This window comes from Boleophthalmus pectinirostris, unplaced genomic scaffold (genome assembly GCF_026225935.1).
Source record: "Boleophthalmus pectinirostris isolate CB_2022bp ecotype Guang Dong unplaced genomic scaffold, ASM2622593v1 HiC_scaffold_12, whole genome shotgun sequence".
NCBI classification, from domain to species: domain Eukaryota; kingdom Metazoa; phylum Chordata; class Actinopteri; order Gobiiformes; family Gobiidae; genus Boleophthalmus; species Boleophthalmus pectinirostris.
Genome location: NW_026571018.1, coordinates 34756361 through 34776870, shown reverse-complemented (window position 1 = coordinate 34776870; position 20510 = coordinate 34756361). Strand labels below are relative to the sequence as shown.

At 40.0% G+C, this 20510-nt stretch overlaps 1 protein-coding gene across 2 annotated transcripts in view; it reads left to right on the top strand.

Annotated features, from left to right (window-relative positions):
* Nucleotides 1–20510, top strand: part of dpysl3 (dihydropyrimidinase like 3) — a 182452-nt gene that overhangs the window by 140753 nt on the left and 21189 nt on the right. For both annotated transcript variants that reach the window (XM_020917905.2, XM_055148671.1), the window contains one exon: nt 13129–13308. In XM_020917905.2, coding sequence (XP_020773564.2) covers nt 13129–13308 — 180 coding nt within the window. The remainder of the gene's footprint in view (nt 1–13128; nt 13309–20510) is intronic.

Sequence of the window (20510 nt, the reverse complement as noted above, 5' to 3'; positions counted from 1 at the left end):
CCTAGTTTTAGACCTGGTATTAGTCCTGGTTTTAGACCTGGTTTTAGTCCTGGTTTAGACCTGGTTTTAATCCTGGTTTAGATCTAGTTTAGACCTGGTTTTAGTCCTGGTTTAGACCTGGTTTTAGTCCTGGTTTAGAGATCTGGTTTTTAGTTTAGACCTGGTTTTTAGTCCTGGTTTTCAGATCTAGTTTAGACCTGGTTTTAGTCCTGGTTTAGTCCTGGTTTAGACCTGGTTTTAGTCCTGGTTTAGACCTGGTTTTAGTCCTGGTTTAGACCTGGTTTTAGTCCTGATTTAGTCCTGGTTTAGTTTCCAGCAATGAGTGGAATTACCGGGAAAAATAAATAAATAAATAAAATAAAAATAATGTGAAAACAGGAAAACAGGAAATTACCGCCGTGTAATCCATTTATTTCAACAAAGTAACTGTAATCCAATTACCACTCACTGAAACAGTAACTGTAACCGAATACAGTTACTCATAATTTGTACTCTGATTACGTAACTCCAGTACATGTAATCTGTTACTCCCCAACACTGATTATAGATCAGAAAAACTGTGTAATAGACCATTTAATAACCATCATATTCTCTAGAAATATCAGAATATCAAAAATTTTATGCCTTGACATATAATTTCAGAAAATGTGCGGCAATTTGTTTAATTTATTTTTACAGTAACTACCTGAATAGAGCGTTTCGTGTGTCATATTGCACATGGATCCTCGGGAACAGCGAACATCCCAACAGGAAACAGGAAATCAGCCGAGTCGGTCTATTTCCTGTTGTGAGAAGATACCCCGTTTGCCCCGTAAGCCGTCCCGATTCAGGAGCTCTCGAACCGTCCGCTGTGAATGAGGTTTTCCATGCCATAAATTGTAATCATCTTTTGTTTAAACTGGGCTGACAGACGAGCGCGCTGGTGTTCTGTAATAATAGGCTTTCCCTGTGGCTTCTCTCACGGTGATGTCAGCCTTTTCATTTCCTCTGAGCTCAGTGCACAAAGTCAGCAGATCGCTCCGACATGACTTTATTCACCATACATGTTCATACTTACTTACAGCAATAAATCATCACGTGGCAGGCCTTTCCACTTCAGACAGACACTTTCTTGGAGGGTCTACGGCCTGGGTATTTCTCGGGCTGGAATGTTCCACAGCATGGCATTAAAGGTGCAAGACGTAACTTTTTGGTTGGGGTTCTGTCACCTGCTTCCTTCCGTGGAGATGTCATTGCTCTGCCTGGAATGTTCCACAGTATGATAATAACAGCTCTACTTTACATTTATTCAATAGGAGGGTTTCAGTCACGTGATCACGATGACGCACGAATTTCAGGTGGAGGGCGGGAAGTGAAGGCAAACACGACAAACAAACACGGCTCTGGAGAACACAGATATGGAGAAGAGTTCTTATTGTAAGGATTTAGAGCCAGTAGCGAGGCAAAGGTGCGAGCAGTTAGTTGATAAATATATTGATCTGATGAAAATGAGGGAATTTTCGACCGAAGTAAAAGATTTGCCGACAATCGAGGCAGTGGGTATCACGAATTACCTAGTTCTCCAGACATCGTTCTACACCAGACAACAGATGAAGGTGTACAAAAGTTTGGAGGCATATAACTTTTTTTGTCAGGGGATGGGTCCTCAACCTTGGTGCAAAACGCCTACGTGATGATTATCGTTTGATCTTCGCCAGGATGAATGTTTCTCTTATTTTATGTGTTTAGACCGTTACGGAAAAAAACTGCAGTGTCCTCACGGCAGTGACCTCTATCTGAACTATTTAATGTCAACAAACATCGTTAGCCGTTAGTCGTTAATGATTCGTTTATGTTTAGGTAAACCACAAAAAACAATTTAGCTTTGTAACAAACCTTTGTCGAAGTGGTCACTGCAGACGCGAGCATTTGCGCATTCTGCTCCTCCCGACCGCAGACGTAGGTTTGTAATCCACTTTTTACGGCGTTGTTCTGTCAGCTTTTCCCATTTCTGATCTTTGTGGACGACTATATTCGGTACTTTAAAAAATCGCTTTTCCTTCTCTCAGTTAGAACGATTGGCACAGTGGTAAACTACACAACACATCGGCATTTTCCTCCAGTCAGTTCACTTCCTGCCCTCCATCTGATTTCGTGCGCTGACAAACGTAGCCCTGTGACGTCACGTGAAACCCAGATATTACAGGTGGACTTGTCGCTCAAAAATTTCAAGAAAAAACATTCTGACTGTAACTGGGGTCGCCTCTCCACAGATCTGACCTGTACCTTCATCTGGTTCGGTCTCCATGAAGATAGAAAGGTTTAAAGCCATACTGTGAAACATTCCAGACAAAGCCATAACATCTCCATGGAGAAAAGCATTTGACAGACCATCCACTAGAAAAGGCGAGGAGAAAAGTCGGTTTGTCGACTGGACAAACTTTTTGGCAACTTTTTGTAGAAGAGATCTGCTCGAACATTACACGCATGGTGTCATTTTTGTGAGCAGGGCTACCTCTCCACAGATCTGATCTCTCCGGCGTGTCGATCTCCATGAAGATGAAGACAGATGAGCATGGAGATTTGGAGAAAGATGCGTGTAATGCCATACTGTGGAACATTACAAACAAAGCTATTGCACCTCCATGGAGACAAGCTGGTAGCTGATCTGTCCATGAGTAAAGTCTCTCTTGGCTAGGGATGGGCATTCGATTAAATTTTCTTAATCAATCGTTGAGAGAATTAACGATCAATTACCGATTAATCATTAATGTTTTTATATTAAAATTATCATTATTATTACTATCTGCACTACTAATCTGCATAAATAAATTCAACTTTACGACCTATAAACCGTAACGACTCTAGAGCCACATCAGCCCGTTTGACATTATAATGTGTTTAATTCAGCTTTGCACAACTATCACAGAAACAAAACTTAAAACCGCATGACTATTTTGCATAAACTAAGCGAAGAAAAAAAAACAGCTCTTGTGCGCTGATGTGGTACGACTCAGGTGAATACAGGTTAGTGTGACCATATTTACGTTTGTCAAAACCAGGACACCGTACGGGGGGAGGGAGGTGGGGACTCGTCATCGACATTGCGCGACTCTCACCTGGCAAAACTTTTTTCATGTTTTCGTGTCCTGGTGAGCTTTTTCCAACTGGACACCGAAACAGTTTTTAGTCCTAGTTTAGACCTAGTTTAGACCTAGTTTAGTCCTAGTTTAGTCCTAGTTTGGACCTAGTTTGGACCTGGTTGGACCTGGTTTAGACCTGGTTTTAGACCTGGTTTAGTCCGGATTTAGTCCTAGTTTAGACCTAGTTTAGACCTAGTTTGGACCTAGTTTGGACCTGGTTTGGACCTGGTTTTAGACCTGGTTTGGACCTGGTTTGGACCTGGTTTAAACCTGGTTTAGACCTGGTTTGGACCTGGTTTAGACCTGGTTTTAGTCCTGGTTTAGTGTCCGGCAATGAGTGGAATTACGTAAAAAAAAAGAAGGGATATAGCCTAAAATGTGAAAACAGGAAAATACTGCTGTGTAATCGATTTATTTCAACCAAGTAACTGTAATCCAATTGCCACTCACTTAAACAGTAACTGTAACCAAATACAATTACTTATAATTTGTACTCTGATTACGTAACTCTGGTACATGTAATCTGTTACTCTCCAACACTGTTTGTACATTGTGCACATGGCCTCACACTTGTCCCGACCGGAACAGAAAGTGTGGAATTTCTTGTACAAGTCATCGTTAAATATGCATTTATGCTTCGGTACGTTGTTTGTGTCTCGCTCCTTCTGAGTGCAGAGAGACACATGTACAGACCCCTGTTTGGTCACCCTACGCTACGCACAGCAACCTACATTCAGTTTGTCAATTAAAATGAACGTAATCGATGAAATTCTTAATGATCAATTATCCATTAATCGACTAATCATGCCCATCCCTACTCTTGACTACTGGTTAATCATCCCAGCCTCTGTTAGTTGTCTTAAAATGTCAGATGCCCTCTCTTTTCTGTACTGTTTTGCCCATGTGTCTTGCCCATGGACACAGTAGCATCAAATTAACTTAAAAAAATATATATTTTACTATTTTACTCCCCTTTGTGTTGTTTTTTGACATTTGCACTGCATGTTTATAGATCCAGTGTCAGTGTGCAATCAGGAATCAATCCAACAACCTTCTTGTCCTGCTTAACCTCCTGTTCCACGATGTTACTTATGAGAAATCAACAAATTACCATTTCGAGTCCCTTCTAAATATTTGTTTGTCTTCCAACATCTTGATAAAATGAAGTTTTGTTTTGATTCATTTGTCAGTGCCAAATAATCAGAGCATAAAGTCCAACCGTTTTCTATTGTTCAATTGTTCAGTTCAATAAGGTCACACTTAAAGGCGCTGTGCCACGTTTTTACTGTCTAAAAACACGAAAAACAGGTTCATTTGAAAGTTTGCAATTGTCTTAAGTTATTCCCAATTTTCGCGTTCCGACCATCCTAATTAAACACAGAGATGAGTTTATAGGCGCTTTTCACAACTTTCAGAGACCAGAGCGAGGTTTGCCTCCTGCACGGTAATGATATCGACAACTACCATGCTAAGCGCGCACTTCCTGATTCTCAGACGACACTTTATAATTGGACGCAGATCCATCACGGTCCATAAAACGCATCAACAACACCTGGACTGACAGTGCAGGTGCGTGGAGCCTGACCAAGTGATTGTGCAGTGAAATTGTCCAGTTCTACATGTTTTTCTTTTGTCTTTTGTTATGTTAAAATGCCTATGACAGGTTAGACTACTCATTTTACTAAAACACACTTCAAATTATTGTATTTAAGATTTATGCAACAATATTCACACTTGTTTTCCCAATTTGGCTATTTTTAGGTTTGAAATGGACTTCCTAATTGGAAATCATCAGTCTAGAGATTCATAACTATTGCCTCACAAAACTCCTCTAATGTACACAGAAATAACTATCTGGCAAAACAAATATATATTAAAAAACACATTTTAAGTATATACAGTACTGTGCAAAAGTTATAGGAAGGTCTGAAAAAAATGCTGTAAACGAGGAATGCCTTCAAAAATGGTAAATAAATAATCATTTCTTTTCATCAATCAAACAAAATGCAGTGAATGAACAAAATAGAAATCTAATTCAAATCAATATTTGTTGTGACCACTCTTTGCCTTTAAAAGAGCATCAATTCTTCTAGGTATACTTGCATACAGTTTCTGAAGGAACTCAGCTGGTGGGTTGTTCCAAACATCTTGAAGAACTAACCACAGATCGTCTGTGGATGTGGCTTCCTCACATCCTTCTGTCTCTTCATGTAAACCCAGACACGCTCGATGATGCTGAGGTCAGGGCTCTGTGGGGCCAGACCATCACTTCCAGAACTTCTTCTTCTTCTTTAGGCTGAAGATATTTCTTAATGACTCTGGCTGTATGTTCGGGGTCATTGTCCTGCTGCAGAATACATTTGGGGCCAGTCATACGCTTCCCTCGTGGTACTGCATGATGGAGAAGTATCTGCCTGTATTTGTCAGCATTGAGAACATCGTTAATCCTGACCAAATCTCCAATTCCATTTGCAGATATGCAGCCCCAAACGTTCAAGGAACCTCCACCGTGTTTCACTGTTGCCTGCAGGCACTCATCATCATCATCATCATCGCCGCTTTCCAGCCCTTCGATGAACAAACTGCCGTCTGCTAAAGCCAAATATTTCAAATTTTCAGTCCAGAGCACCTGCCGCCATTTTTCTGCAACCCAGGTCCTATGTTTTTGTGCAGACTTGAGTCGCTTGTCCTTGTTTCCACGTCAGAGGTTTGGCTTTTTGGCTGCAACTTTTCCGTGTAGACCACTTCTGTCCAGGCTTCTCTGGACAGTAGATGTGTGTACCTGGGTCGCACTGGTTTCTGCCAGTTCTGAGCTGAGCCAGTTCTCTGCTGGACAGCTTCCGATTCTGAAGGCTGATAAACTTTGATGTGTCTTTCATCTGCTGCACTAAGTTTTCTTGGCCAACCACTGCTTTTATGATCCTCAACGTTGCCCGTGTCTTTGTGCTTCTTCAAAAGAGCTTGAACAGCACAACTTGTAACCCCCGTCTGCTTTGAAATCTTTGTCTGGGAGAAACGTGGCTGATGCAGTAGACTGTACATTGTGTCTTGTTGCTGTGCTCAATCTTGCTGTTTCTTGGCGTTTGACCTGTGACATGAGACTGTCTTCCACAACCTCGCTTTGGTAGCAGAGTTTGACTGTTCCTCACCCAGTGTTAAACCTCCTACAGGCCTGGTTCTGTTTCAGTTCATGACTGTGTTCCAACCCACGTGTGACATTGATGTTGGTTTGAAGGCAAAAGACAGTAACACCAAATATTGATTTCGTTTAGATTTTTCTTTTGTTCGCTCACTTTGCATTTTTGATCATTGTAATTTAATTAAAATTGGTAAAAAACAATCATTATTTACATTTTTGAAAGCATTCTTTGTTCAAATTTTATCACACCTGCCTAAAAATTTAGCACAGTACTGTATATATAAAAACTGTTTCTTACATAGGGCTGGGTGATATGGAGCAAAAAATATATCTCAGTATATTTTGTTATATCTCAATATGTGTACAGGAAAAAATAATCCCCCAAAAACTGCTGCAAAAAAAATAAAAATCTGCCAAATTTCACATGGTCTTTTTTTATTGAAGTACAAGAGGTCGGCGGGTCATGTAGGAACACAGTGCTTCTGCCACATGTAAGATTACAAAAAATCACATAAATAATAATTTAACTGTAAAATAAAATAAATAATACATATTGAATTCTTTTCATTCATAAATAAAACAACTCAACTCAAGCTCATCTTTGCATTAACCGTACCATAACCATGAGCTCCTTCAGCAGAGGAAGGTTTCTTATTTTAACAGATCCATGTTCCTCACCAACGTAAGGAGCTGCGAGGTTTCCCACAATCCACTGCAGGTCAAATCCAATGTTTACAAACACTATTGTACAAGTGACACTGCAGCAGATTATTCATTAAAATCTTCTGCATAAATAAACTTTACATGACTAAACTTTACAACATTTAAAGCAAAACGACTCTAGAGCCGCATCAGCCCGTTTGACATTATAATGTGTTTATTGCAGTTTTGCCACATGTGTTTATGTTTTACAGAAACAAAACTTAAAACCACATGACTCATTTGCATAAACAGTTCGCTCCTTGTGCCGCGCGTGTGGTTCAGCTTCTTTCGGGCTAAAGGACACGACTCAGTGGAATATGAGTGTTCTCTCTGTGACAGAGGATGTGCTGCTGATGGTTTTGTCTGTAAATGGTGGAAAAGTTTCGTGGTGCTAGAAGTTTTTCACTGGCACCAACTTTTAGCGTTCACAGCGATAGTGAATGAGAAACAAGCAGCGAAATCAGGGAGGCGGGGGCGCGCAGAGAAGACAAACAAGCAAAGCGGCGAAATCAGAATTGAATATAAACATTATATCGATACATACGATATGTCAGAATTAGGGGTGTTAAATTATCACGTTAATTGCGATGAATTAATTACAGTCATATTTAGCGCGTTATGTTTTTTAATCACGTTAATCTTATTTTTAATCTCTAACTTTACTGTTTCTGTATGCGAGTTGCCTTATTATAAAATCTGTTTTTATGTGTTGTTAGGACACAGTCGCACTGTGCAGTCCTGCTCCACTCGCTCCCACAAAGAATTGTAATTTTCATTCCCGTTCTCGCCGCATCTGCGATAAACCTGCACACGTCTGATCTCTGAAAACATCGTGACACACACAGAACAGACTCACCTTCACCAACATCCCTCTGTCACAGAGAGAACATCTATATTCCACTGAGTCGTGTCCTTTAGTAGAAGTTGAACTGCATCAGTGCATGTTTTTTTTTCTTCTTTTCTCTGTTTAGTTTATGCAAATGAGCCATGCAGTTTTAAGTTTCATTTCTGTGAGACTTGCGCAAATCTGCATTAAACACATTATAATGTCAAACGGGCTGATGTGGCTCTAGAGCAGTGATGTTTTATATGTTGTAAAGTTGAGTTTATTCATGCAGATTAGTAACAGTAATAATGATGATACTTATATAAAAACGTTAATGATAGTATGAAAATAATGTAATAATGAATTCAAATGAAAATACGTCATGTTGAGGCTTTTCTCAGCAATTTTTAGGTGAGATTAAAAAAGAGATTAATTAATTAATTAATTACAGATCATAATTAATTCAGCTCTCAATTTTTTTAATCGCTCGACAGCACTAGTCAGAATCCATATCGAGTTTAAAAAATATCTCGATATATTTAAAATATCGAGATCTCACCCACTCCTATTCTTACGTGTAAACTGTGCTGAACTTTTGGACAGAATTCTCCCTAGTGTGATGTCATCAGTATGTTGGAGCTCTGTACTTCTCCAGTTTTCTCCGCACAAAACAAAACAATGGATTTATTTTGACCTCGAGAGTCGCTCCTAGAACATATCTGTAAATCTGACACATTTCACTCGGATCTGTGGATAAAAATCATTTCTTGAGGCTCTTTAAGACGGCGCGGGTGTTTGTTGCTGGAAAACACATCTGCTCAGGCTATGCTTTTTTTTTTTTTTTTTTTTTTTTTTGCGCGGGCTATTCCTGTAGTGAACCCAAATACTCGCAGGAGATAGCGGGAGACAAAACACGCTCCCTCCGGCTGACATCATATTTGGCTCGGCTCAGCACATGTCCTGTTCTGGACTAAAGCTGGACTCGGGCCTGAGAGCACAACAACGGAAATGAAGCACAATGGAATGAAGGAGGGACCAGCACGCATCACGGAGACGGAGGGAGAGAGAGAGAGAAAGGAGAGGGGGAATGAGAGAGAGAGAGGAAGGAGAGGCAGAGAGAGGAGGGATGAGAGGGAGAGAGAAGGAGAGAGAGTGGGAATGAGAGGGAGAGAGAGAGAGAGAAGAGTAGAGGAGAGAGGGAGAGGAGAGAGGAGAGAGAGAGAGAGAGAATGAGAGAGTAGAGAGAGAGAGAGAGAGAGAGAGAGAGAGAGAGAGGAGAGAGAGAGGGGAGAGGGGAGAGAGGAGAGAGGGGAGAGAGAGGAGTAGAGAGGAGAGAGAGGAGAGAGAGAGAGGAGAGAGAGAGAGAGAGAGGGAGAGGGGGAGAGGAGAGAGGGGAGAGAGAGAGTAGAGGAGAGAGGGAGAGAGGAGAGAGAGGAGGAGAAGAGAGGGGGAGGGAGAGGAGAGGGGAGAGGGAGAGAGGAGAGGAGAGAGAGAGAGAGAGGAGGAGAGAGAGAGAGGGGGGCAGGGCGAGAGGAGAGAGGGAGAGAGAGAGAGGAGGAGAGAGAGAGGGGGGAGAGTAGAGGAGAGAGGGAGAGAGAGAGAGAGAGGAGGAGGAGAGAGAGAGAGTGGACAGGGGGAGAGGAGAGAGGGGAAGAGAGGAGTCGAGGAGAGAGGGAGAGAGAGAGAGAGAGAGAGAGAGAGAGAGAGGGAGAGAGAGGAGAGAGAGAGAGAGAGAGAGAGAGAGAGGAGAGAGAGGAGAGAGAGAGAGAGAGAGAGGAGAGAGGGGAGAGAGGAGAGAGAGAGAGAGGAGAGAGGGAGGAGAGAGAGGGGAGAGGGAGAGAGAGAGAGAGGAGAGAGAGAGAGAGGAGGAGGAGAGAGAGAGAGTGGAAGGGGGAGAGGAGAGAGGAGAGAGAGGAGAGAGGGAGAGAGGAGAGGAGGAGAGAGGGAGAGGGAGAGAGAGAGGGAAGAGAGGGAGAGAAGAGAGAGGGAGAGAGAGAGAGAGGAGGAAAGAGGGAGAGAGAGAGAGAGGAGAGGAGAGAGAGAGAGTGGACAGGGGGGAGAGGAGAGAGAGGAGAGAGAGGGGGAGAGGAGAGAGAGAGAGAGGGGAGGGGAGGAGAGAGGGAGAGAGGAGAGAGGAGAGAGGGAGAGAGAGAGGAGGAGGAAAGAGGGAGGAGAGAGAGGGGGGGCAGGGCGAGAGGAGATAGTAGATAGTAGAAGAGACAGACTATTACTTATTACCTTCCAAAAGTAAAAAAAACCTGGGCATTCCCATACCATGTGGAAATAGGTGCCTAATGAATTTGTATGGCAAAGAGTATCATTTGGGTCAGTTCTGCACTTCATGTTGAAAAGTCTGCGGGGTGTACAAGATTTATTTTTATATTAAAGGCCCGACATGACGCTTCAAGACATGTTTAGAATGTTGTTACCTCTTCAAAACCAAACCCGGAGTTGTGTTTTCTTTCATTCACACTTCACGACCTCTACTCAGAATGCTCCGTTCCACCTGGTGATGTCATGAAGTGAAGTTGTTTCCGTAAACTCAAATGCTGGAGTAAAGTCAAAAACAAATGACTCATGACTAGAGCAGATCCGGCGCATCATTTCGATACTATTTGTAACTTGGCCCGGTCGCGTCGCCTGCCGGTCTCCATGGAGATATACAAGTGTAACGCTTCACTGCGGGACATTCCGGCCAAAGCGAAATCGTCTCCGTGCGCACAACCGCCAGAACGTTACGTCACCTTTAAGAAACAAAAAAGAGTTTGTTTTATGTGGCTATAAATGTTCTTGGTGTTACATGGTATTTGAAAGCTCCTGCTCCAGTTTGTACTACTTTTGTGTCCTTTGGCAAGACTCTTTGAAGGAATAGAGTGTGACTGAGGAGGGGTTGTCATTGACAGATAATGTGTTTGGAAATATTTGGGCTTGGAAATAGCTGCTGGCCTATGAATAATTTTCGCTGTGGGGTGGACAAAAAAAAAAAAAGAACCACAAAATGCAAAAATACCAGCTGTTTGAAAGACCCTAGTTGTGTTTTGTTTCATTCACACATAGTTTAGTAACCTTTTATAATCAGTCTGTCTACATCTCCACAGGTCAAAATGCTCTGTTCCACCTTGTGATGTCATGAAGAGGTAGTTTTCAAGTGAACAGCTCCTTTTTACCTTTAGTTCAGTAGAGATTGACAATTCCAGGGCTGAAATTACCCAAATGATTCTTGCAGAGGTGGGACCAAGTCATTGTTTTGCAAGTCTCAAGTCCGAGTCAAGTCCCAATTCAAATACTGGCAAGTCCAAGTCGAGTCTCGAGTCACTGGCCCATAAGTCCAAGTCAAGTCCAAGTCGTCTGCTTTGAGCTTCAAGTCATTTCAAGTCTTTAAACCCAAGTACCAAATATAGTTTAGATTTTTGCAGTTTATATGAATTTTAAGACAAATTGTACTTAAAAAAAAATCATAGTATATTTATTTTATATATGAGTATTTATAGAGTATATAAGACTTGTAGAAATGTTATTTTTTCCTTTTAAAATGTCTTGACAAGATCTCAGTGTGAATCATTACAGTCAGAATCAAAAGAATTCAGATTTAAAAGTGCTTTTCAAATTTTCTCAAGTCACAGGCCTCAAGTTCGAGTGAAGTTCCAAGTCATAGGTCCGGTTTACACGAGAACATTTGTGGGTAAAATGACAAATATTTTATCAGAAGTGGCTTTCGTTTAGATGGTGACGGTGTTTTTGTGGCTTAAAAACGCAAAAATATGCTCCACCGTACCGTTTCCGTCTGCACTGCCCAAGACGCAAAACTCTGGTCAGATCTGCTCACGTCGCGTACGGGTTTACGTCACATACATCACCACCTCGTGTCACCATCTAGCCGTCTGGCATGCAAACACAATCCAATTCCACACACTTTTGTCTCACCGTATGCACTCAGATTTCCTCCTGAAAACGCTCGTCTAAACGCGGAATAAAAAGTGAAGACGCGACGCCGGTTTTGCGTCTTCTGTTCAGACCTTCATCATAGAAACGTAGCCTTAGTCCATTTTATCAAGTCCAGTCTCAAGTCCTAAAAATAGTGACTCAAGTCTGACTGGATTCCAATTCACGACTTGCAAATCCCCACCTCTGGATTCTAGGAAACGGTGTACGGAGTTTAAAAACAAGTGGAGTGCTTCCTGTATTACCACATGACATCACAAAGTGGAACAGAGTGTTGTCTGTTTCTGTTTCTCCTAAATATGCAGGATTTGTGTGTTAGTGTGAATGAAAACACAATTTCACTCTAGGCCAGGGGTGTCAAACATACGGCCCAGGGGCCAGATCCGGCCCTCGGAGACCTTTAATCTGGCCCTCGGCTGATTTTCTACTAAAATATTTTAATTATACTTTAAAACCTGAAGACAGAATTTGCAATTTTCTGCACAGACATGCAACTAGAAATAATAGATTTACAGTTACTACCTTTGTGAGCGGGTTTTCTCAGTAATGAACATTAATAAAACAAAGCTGCGCTCAAAGCTAAACACACAAGCACTTGAATGACATTCTGAAGACAGCAGCTCCTCAGGACATGGTGCCTGATATTGATGCACTTGTACAGGCTCAAAGAGGCCAAGTTTCAGGGGCAAAAAGAAAGCATGACTAAATTCTATGACATGCAGACAAGTTCATGTAAAAACATTGTGTTGAATTGCATTTTTCTTAAAGTTTCAGGTTGTTCATAATATTATAATATTTTGTAAAGGAAAGAGTTCATTAATTAAAGATTTCTGTAATAGATTTGTGTTTCTCTGCACAAATATTTGAACTTATTGTTATTTTTGAGGTTCATATGCCATGAGTTTTCTGATCCGGCCCCTTTGGGATCAAAATAGGTTGGATATGGCCCCTGGACCAAAATGAGTTTGACACCTCTGCTCTAGGCAATACTGACAAAATTCAGTATATTTATATTATTTCCTTTCTTCACCTGAAATGTGGTTCAAGAATCATTCAAAAATGTGTAGGAATGTAACAATATCCAGATCTCTCTGTACGATTATTTATTGCAATATTTTGTGGAGGCCAACAAAACTGTGAATACGTTACTTTTTCTTCTTAAAACGCCTTGTCAAGACTTAACCCAAAGAACTAAGATTTAAAAGTGCTTAGACTGTTATTTCTTCTTGTACTCTGCAATAAAACAGAGCAAAGGATCATGGTCTATGTAGTTCCCTCAGTTATTTTAGCTTTTGCCGCACGATAAATCTTTATTTAAGGGAAGAGACTAGTAATTTGATACAAGTTGGTTTACATTTCTGCTATAGTAAACCTTCTCTTTCTCCGTCTCTCTTCAGGCTGCAGAGTACAACATCCTGGAGGGCCTGGAGCTGCGCGGGGCCCCTCAGGTGGTGGTGTGTCAGGGGAAGATCGTGGTGGAGGATGGGAACCTCCACGCCTCCTCTGGGGTGGGACGCTTCATCCCCTGCTCCCCCTACCCAGACTTCACCTACAAACGCATCAAGGCCCGGAAACAGGTACTGGAGAACTGCAAAGTGGCAAAATAAAATAAATAAATAAATTAATTAAAATAAAAATAGGGGGGAAATCCAAGTTATTAAAGGTCCTATATTATCACAAAGTTGACTCTTTAAGCCACATTACCTCATCGGAAACATACCCACACGTGTTTGAGTATTTATCTCCAAAGCTCAAAATGCTCTGTTCCACTTTGTGATGTCATGTAGTGGTAGTTTTCAAGGTCCTTTTCCACTTTTAGGTAGTGGTGTGGTGGGGATTTTTTAAGTGGGGCTACGAAATTAATGAACTCATTGTCCCCCCGTGGTTAATATTTGATGTTTTTTACTCAAAATGATGCGGAATCATGTTAATATTAACGCCGCTCAATAATCATCTACAGAATATAAATCATAGACTACAACTTGGACTAAAACAGGACTAAAACAGGACTGAACCAGGATTAAACCAGGACTAAACCAGAACTGAACCAGGACTAAACCAGGACTAAAACAGATCTGAACCAGGACTAAACCAAGACTAAACCAGGACAAAAACAGGACTAAAACAGGACTAAACCAGGACTGAACCAGAACTGAACCAGGACTAAACCAGGACTGAACCAGGACTAAACCAGGACTAAACCAGGACTAAACCAGAACTGAACCAGGACTAAACCAGAACTGAACCAGGACTAAACCAGGACTAAACCAGAACTGAACCAGGACTGAACCAGGACTAAATCAGGACTAAAACAGGACTGAACCAGGACTAAAACAGGACTAAACCAGGACTGAACCAGGACTAAAACAGGACTAAAACAGATCTGAACCAGGACTAAACCAGAACTGAACCAGGACTGAACCAGGACTAAACCAGGACTAAACCAGAATTGAACCAGGACTAAACCAGGACTAAAGCAGAACTGAACCAGGACTAAACCAAGACTAAACCAGAATTGAACCAGGACTAAACCAGGACTAAATCAGGACTAAAACAGGACTAAAACAGATCTGAACCAGGTCTAAACCAGGACTAAACCAGGACTGAACCAGGACTAAACCAGATCTAGACCAGATGTAAACCAGGACTAAAGCACAACTAAACCAGGTCTAAACCTGCACTTAGCCCCGTGGGCGCTGAGCTCTGCGCCGGTCCTTCTACCTGCAATCACCCGATGATCTGCGTGGAAGCACCTCCGGGCCCTTCCCGACACTCAGTCCTGGTTCAGTTCTGGTTTAGTCCTTCTTTAGACCTGGATTCAGTGCTGGTTCTGTCCTGATTCAGTCCTGGTTCCTCATGTCTCAGGTCTCTATAAGACAGTAGTGCAGATATCATGAGTCTATGCAGGTTGTTTTCACCAGTGCCAATAGCTCCAGATTTGCATTTAAGTTGTAGCTATTTTATATTTGTTATTTTTTTATGTCTCACGTCGGGAGAAGTGGGTGGACGGAGTACCCCCCCCGTACCACGCCAACTACACTACAAACTATCCAAATGATTCTAGTGAAGATGTATTATTAAGGTTCTATATTACACAAAATGGACTCTTGTGAGCTTTAAGCCATGTTATAATACTGTTACCTCCTCAAAAATACAGCTGGAGTTGTGTTTTGTGATGTCATGAAGTGGTAGTTTTCAAGTTAACAGCCAGATTTTACCTTTAGTTTAGTAGAGATTGGAAATTCCAAGACTGAAAGTATCCAAATGATTCTAATGAAGGTGTATTGTATGGATTGAAGTTTTAAAACACAATGGAGCACTTCCTGTATTACCACACAACATCAAAAATGGAACAGAGTGTTTTCTGTCTGAGAGAAGAACTTACACAAACACAACTCCAGCTTATTATAACGTTATAGTAGTTCAGTGATATGGGCCCTTTAAGGTCAGAAGTAGAAAAAACAGCATTACTAGGAGCTCAACTTGATCTCAACTCCTCATAGTACTACAAAAAGTGAAGTGGTGTGAGAGTGATACCTGACAGTAGTCCCCGGAGTCCTGTGGTCAGATCCTGGCTGGACTTTTTGCTCCGGGTCCAAAACAGCGAAGGTGGTCCTGCTTTTGTCGTTAAAGATGTAGAGAAGAAAGTTCCGTGAGACCCACCGCGGAGAGGAAATGTTCATAGATGTAGTCACTTTGTGGTGTTCGATTTGCATTAACGTCCACTAAAGCTTGCACTTCTGTTTGAATGTGTGATTTATTGTTGCTATGGGGCTTTTCCATCGGGGGTCACTAATAAAACCAAGTGTGTGCGGTGGTGGTGACTTATTCATATGAAACTTTTATAAATGTCCTGAAATAGCCTCAGTTATTAGGTAGTGGAAGCTGTGACTGTAAGTACTTGTAAGTGGTAGTCATAATTAGTAGTAGCTTGTAGTAGTAGTCACCTCAGTAGGAGTAGTAGTGGTAGTAGTAGTATTATGGTGTCTTGAATGCTTTATGAATATCCTAAGCCTTATTGGATACTCAGTTATTAGGTAGTGGAGGCTATGGCAGTGGTAGTAGTAGTAGTAGTAGTGGTAGTAGTTGTAAAGTTAGTAGTTAGTAGTTAGTAGTAGTGGTGATGGTACAGTTAGTAATAGTGGTGGTGGTAGTAGTAGTACAGTTAGTAGTAGAGGTGATGGTAGAGTTAGTAGTAGTGGTAGTAGTAACGTTAGTTTTAGTGTTAGATATAGTAGTTAGTAGGTAGTAAGTAATTAGTAGTAGTAGTAGTGGTAGTAGTAGTAGTAGTGGTAGTGGTAATGGTAGTGGTAGTAGTAGTGGTAGTAGTAAGTAGTAGTAGTGGTAATGGTAGTACTAGTAGTGGTAATGGTAGTGGTAGTAGTAGTGGTAGTAGTAGTAGTAGTAGTGGTAATGGTAGTAGTAGTAGTGGTAATGGTAGTGGTAGTAGTAGTAGTGGTAATGGTAGTGGTAGTGGTAGTAGTAGTAGTGGTGGTGGTAAAGTTAGTAGTAGTGGTGGTGGTAGTGGTGGTAGTAGTAGTAGTAGTAGTAGTGGTAAAATTAGTAGTAGTGGTGGTGGTAGTGGTAGTAGTAGTAGTAGTAGTAGTGGTAAAATTAGTAGTAGTGGTAGTGGTAGTAGTGGTACAGTTAGTAGTAATGGAGTTAGTCGTAGTCGTAGTAGTGTTAGTGGCAGAGTTAGTAGTAGTGGGGTTATTAGTAGTAATAGTAGTAGTAGTAATGTTAGTGTTAGTGGTAGAGTGTTAGCAGTTAGTAGGTGGTTAGTAAGTAGTAGTAGTGGTAAAATTAGTAGTAGTGGTGGTGGTAGTGGTAGTAGTAGTGGTAGTAGTAAAGTTAGTTTTATAGTTTTAGTGTTAGATATAGTAGTTAGTAGGTACTTAGTAAGTAAGTAGTAGTAGTGGTAGTGGTAGTAGTAGTGGTACAGTTAGTAGTAGTGGAGTTAGTCGTAGTCGTAGTAGTGTTAGTGGCAGAGTTAGTAGTAGTGGTAGAGTTTATAGTAGTTGGTAGAGTTATAGTAGTGGTAGAGTTAGTAGTAGTGGTAGAGTTAGTAGTAGTATGAGTAATGTTAGTTTTAGTGGTAGAGATAGTAGTTAGTAGGTAGTTAGTAAGTAGTAGTAGAAGAAGGAGTAGTAGTGGTAGAGTTAGTAGTAGTGGAGTTATTAGTAGTAATAGTAGTAGTAGTAATGTTAGTGTTAGTGGTAGAGTGTTAGTAGTTAGTAAGTGGTTAGTAAGTAGTAGTAGTGGTAGTAGTAGTGGTGGTAGAGTTAGTAGTATTATAGCCGGGTACTTGGATGGGAGACCGCTGGGAAAATCAGGTGCCACAGGGGGGCGCCAGTCGCAAAAACTGTCGTTGTGTCCTTAGGCAAGGCACTTCACCCACATTGCCTAGTATGAAAGTGGTGTGTGTGTGTGAGTGATGGTGGTGGTGGTTGGCGCAGATTGGCAGCCTCACTTCTGTCAGTCTGCCCCAGGGCAACTGTGGCTACAATAGTAGTTTACCACCAATAGTAGTTTATGGAGTGAATGAATAATGCTCTGTCTTTGAGTGTCCAAAAAAGCACTATATAAAACTGATGCATTATTATTATTATTAGTAGTAGTAGTAGTAGTGGTGGTGGTAGTGATACAGTTAGTAGTAGTGGTAGTAGTAATGTTAGTGTTAGTGGTATAGATAGTAGTTAGTAGGTAGTAGTAGTGGTGGTAGAGTTTGTATTAGTAATAGATTTAGGGTAACACTTTATAATAACTACACCTTATTTAGCCTTAATAAAGCATGAACAAAGACTTAATTAATAATGATTCACACTTAGTAACTACTTAATTACTACCTGAATTAGCACTTAACTTGCACTTAATTCACCTGTGCTGTAAATAGTTACTCATAAGTATTTCTTACTTAATTACTCATGAACTAACCATTTTGTGTTGCATTTGTAAATGTATATTTAAGTACAAATTTGAGCATTTATTAATGATTAGTAAGTCATGAGAGAATGATTTACTAATAATGCATTATTGTTTCTCTGGAATTTGATCAACCTTAACAAATGTTTAATAAAGCATAATTAGTCGTCATTTTAGAAAAACTCTCAGAAAGACTTAACTAACAGATAACAGCTGCCTTAATTATCATTGCATTGCATTATTAGTAAATCATTCTCTCATAGCTTATTAATCATTAATAAATGCTCAAATGTGAACTTAAATATGCATTTGTAAACATGCAAATGGTTAGTTCATGAGTAATTAAGAAGTATTGAGTAACTATTTACAGCACAGGCGAATTAAGTGCAAGTTAAGTGCTAATTCAGGTAGTAATTAAGTAGTTACTAAGCGTGAATCATTATTAATTAAGTCTTTGTTCATGCTTTATTAAGGCTAAATAATGTGTAGTTATTATAAAGTGTTACCAGATTTAGTAGTAGTGTTAGTGGTCGAGTTAGTAGTTGTGAGATAGTAAATTGTCGTTGTAGTAGTGGTGGCAGTCGTAGTATTTCCTGTTTTTCTCCATTGAAATGATATCTCCTCTTAAACCAGGATGTCTCCTCCAGTGACCACAGTGACTTATTGGAGGTCCATGACTTCATACGTTTGGTTTTATTGGGCAGTGGTCTGAGTTTGTAATGGAAGAACCACCTCAGGTCTTAAATCACGTTAAACAAAATCACATGCATTTGATTGGATTTATAAGCTCTGACCACTCTAAAGTCAGTTTTTAGTGTTTGCCTTATGTCACACGGACCTCCACATGTTAGTGTTTCCTGATTGGCGGCCAGAGATGAAGTCAGGTTCTACGGGGCACTATAACACGGCTATGAACTTTGTGATGTCATCAAGTGGTAGTTCTGTCACCTCAGATAAGTAATAGTTTGGTGTTTCTCAGTTCTCTCTGTTGTTTTTTTCTCATTTTTTTTTTTACATGTAAGTAGTCATGTTTGTTTTTTGACGCGAACAGAACTTGCGGCTCTCTGATTGGTTAATCCGCCTGTCAATCACGCCCTCTGAAATCAGGGAGACAGGATACAGCTTCAAATCGACTCGTGTTTGTAAAGTTTGGTCAAAGCGTGCGGTTCTGCCTGGACAGATAAAAAAACAAAACAAAAAAGAAGTATGTTTTTTAGTTGTATTTCCATGTTATCACCTATTGTATTTCGATGACTGTAGTACCTTGTTGCAAATACTCCAAAATTTGTCCCTCTTTTTACTTTTTCTCAAGTCATACTTTTATTAAATATGTCAGCATTTGGTAGAGTCTTCGAGCAACATTATCTTACAGTAACAGTATTTAAGGAGAACACAGTCTAACCCTTGGAAGTCAGTTTTCCATGGGTTTCAGCGTAATTAAAAATTTGCACCTTTCCATTAACAGTCGACATTTACAAATTTAATATTGTCATCAAAATGTCACCAATAAAAATGGAAGCTGAAACCCTTAAACTTGCACTGTGTAACTTGTTCCACAGTGTGACATTCAACAGCTCTACCTTACATTTATTTAATTACAGGTGCTTTTATAGCTCAAAACTACCTAGAAAAACAGACATTCTGACTGTGAGCAGTGTCGCCTCTCCACAGATCTGACCTGAAATTTGGTTTGGTTTGGTCTCCATGAAGATAGAAATGTTTAATATCACAGGGAAACAGGGACAGATTTTTTACATTCAAATAGCTCTTATTAAGAAACTAGAGGGACTATTGAAATAAGTAAAGTATCAGAATGTAGGAAAGAGTTACACTCCAACAGGGTAAAGTTAAACCTGTGATATTCTTTCAAGTTGTTGATAAAAAATTTTAAAACTCATGTTGGTAACGGAGGGAATGAAATATGCAGCACTTTTTGGGCAATAAATACAAACAGTGATAACTCTTGGTTCTCACTTACATATCCTTAACAAACTGGTTTGAATATTTGCTTCATATAGTTTTCTACCATATGGTACAAGATTAGGTTGAAAAACCTCTTACTTTTTGAGTAATGAGATTTTTTATTAAGAAAGGTCATGGTAACGGAGGGAAAAGTAACGGAGGGAAAATTGTGAAAACAAGTAGAAGGTGCACGATTTTACATCATTTGTTGCTTTTTTCTTCCGAATACTTTAATATTACTTCAAAATGAAAGGGTAAACTATTTCTATAAAATATGTCAGTCCTTCCAAGCTAATTTTATCATTTTAAATACTTTATTTTATTTTTTTTAAATCATGTACCTTCATCAACAGTTCAAAAATTGAATAACACAAGATATGATGAAATACATCCATTTATTTACATGATTTGCAGGTCTTTGAAATTTGGGAAATAATTTTTGTTCCATGTTTCATACATGGTCTGTTTAAAACATATGTAACTTTAGAACCAAAAATGGTACAGAAAAAGGTAAACAGTTTCATAAACTAGAGTACATATGTATCTGTTGAATACATTTTTGTATCAGATGCATTAACTTGAATTTTTGGCTTTGCTGTTTACTTCTGCTTGACCGAGCCCAATAGCATCTCCATGGAGAAAAGTATTTGAATGACCCTCCTCCAGAAGAGTTACTTTAATAGTCAGTTTTATTGTTGTAATAGTTGTAGTGCTTTTTGCAAATATGTTTCAATAGAGAGTTAGTAGTGGTGATAGTGGTAGAGCTCATTTTAAAAAGTATTGTTTGCTTGTTACTTGTTACATCTTTAAAAATTAATCCCTTACTTTACTTAGTTACCCTCTATAGAAAATAACTTTTTACTTGTTACTTTGGTAACTTTTTGATGGTAAACTC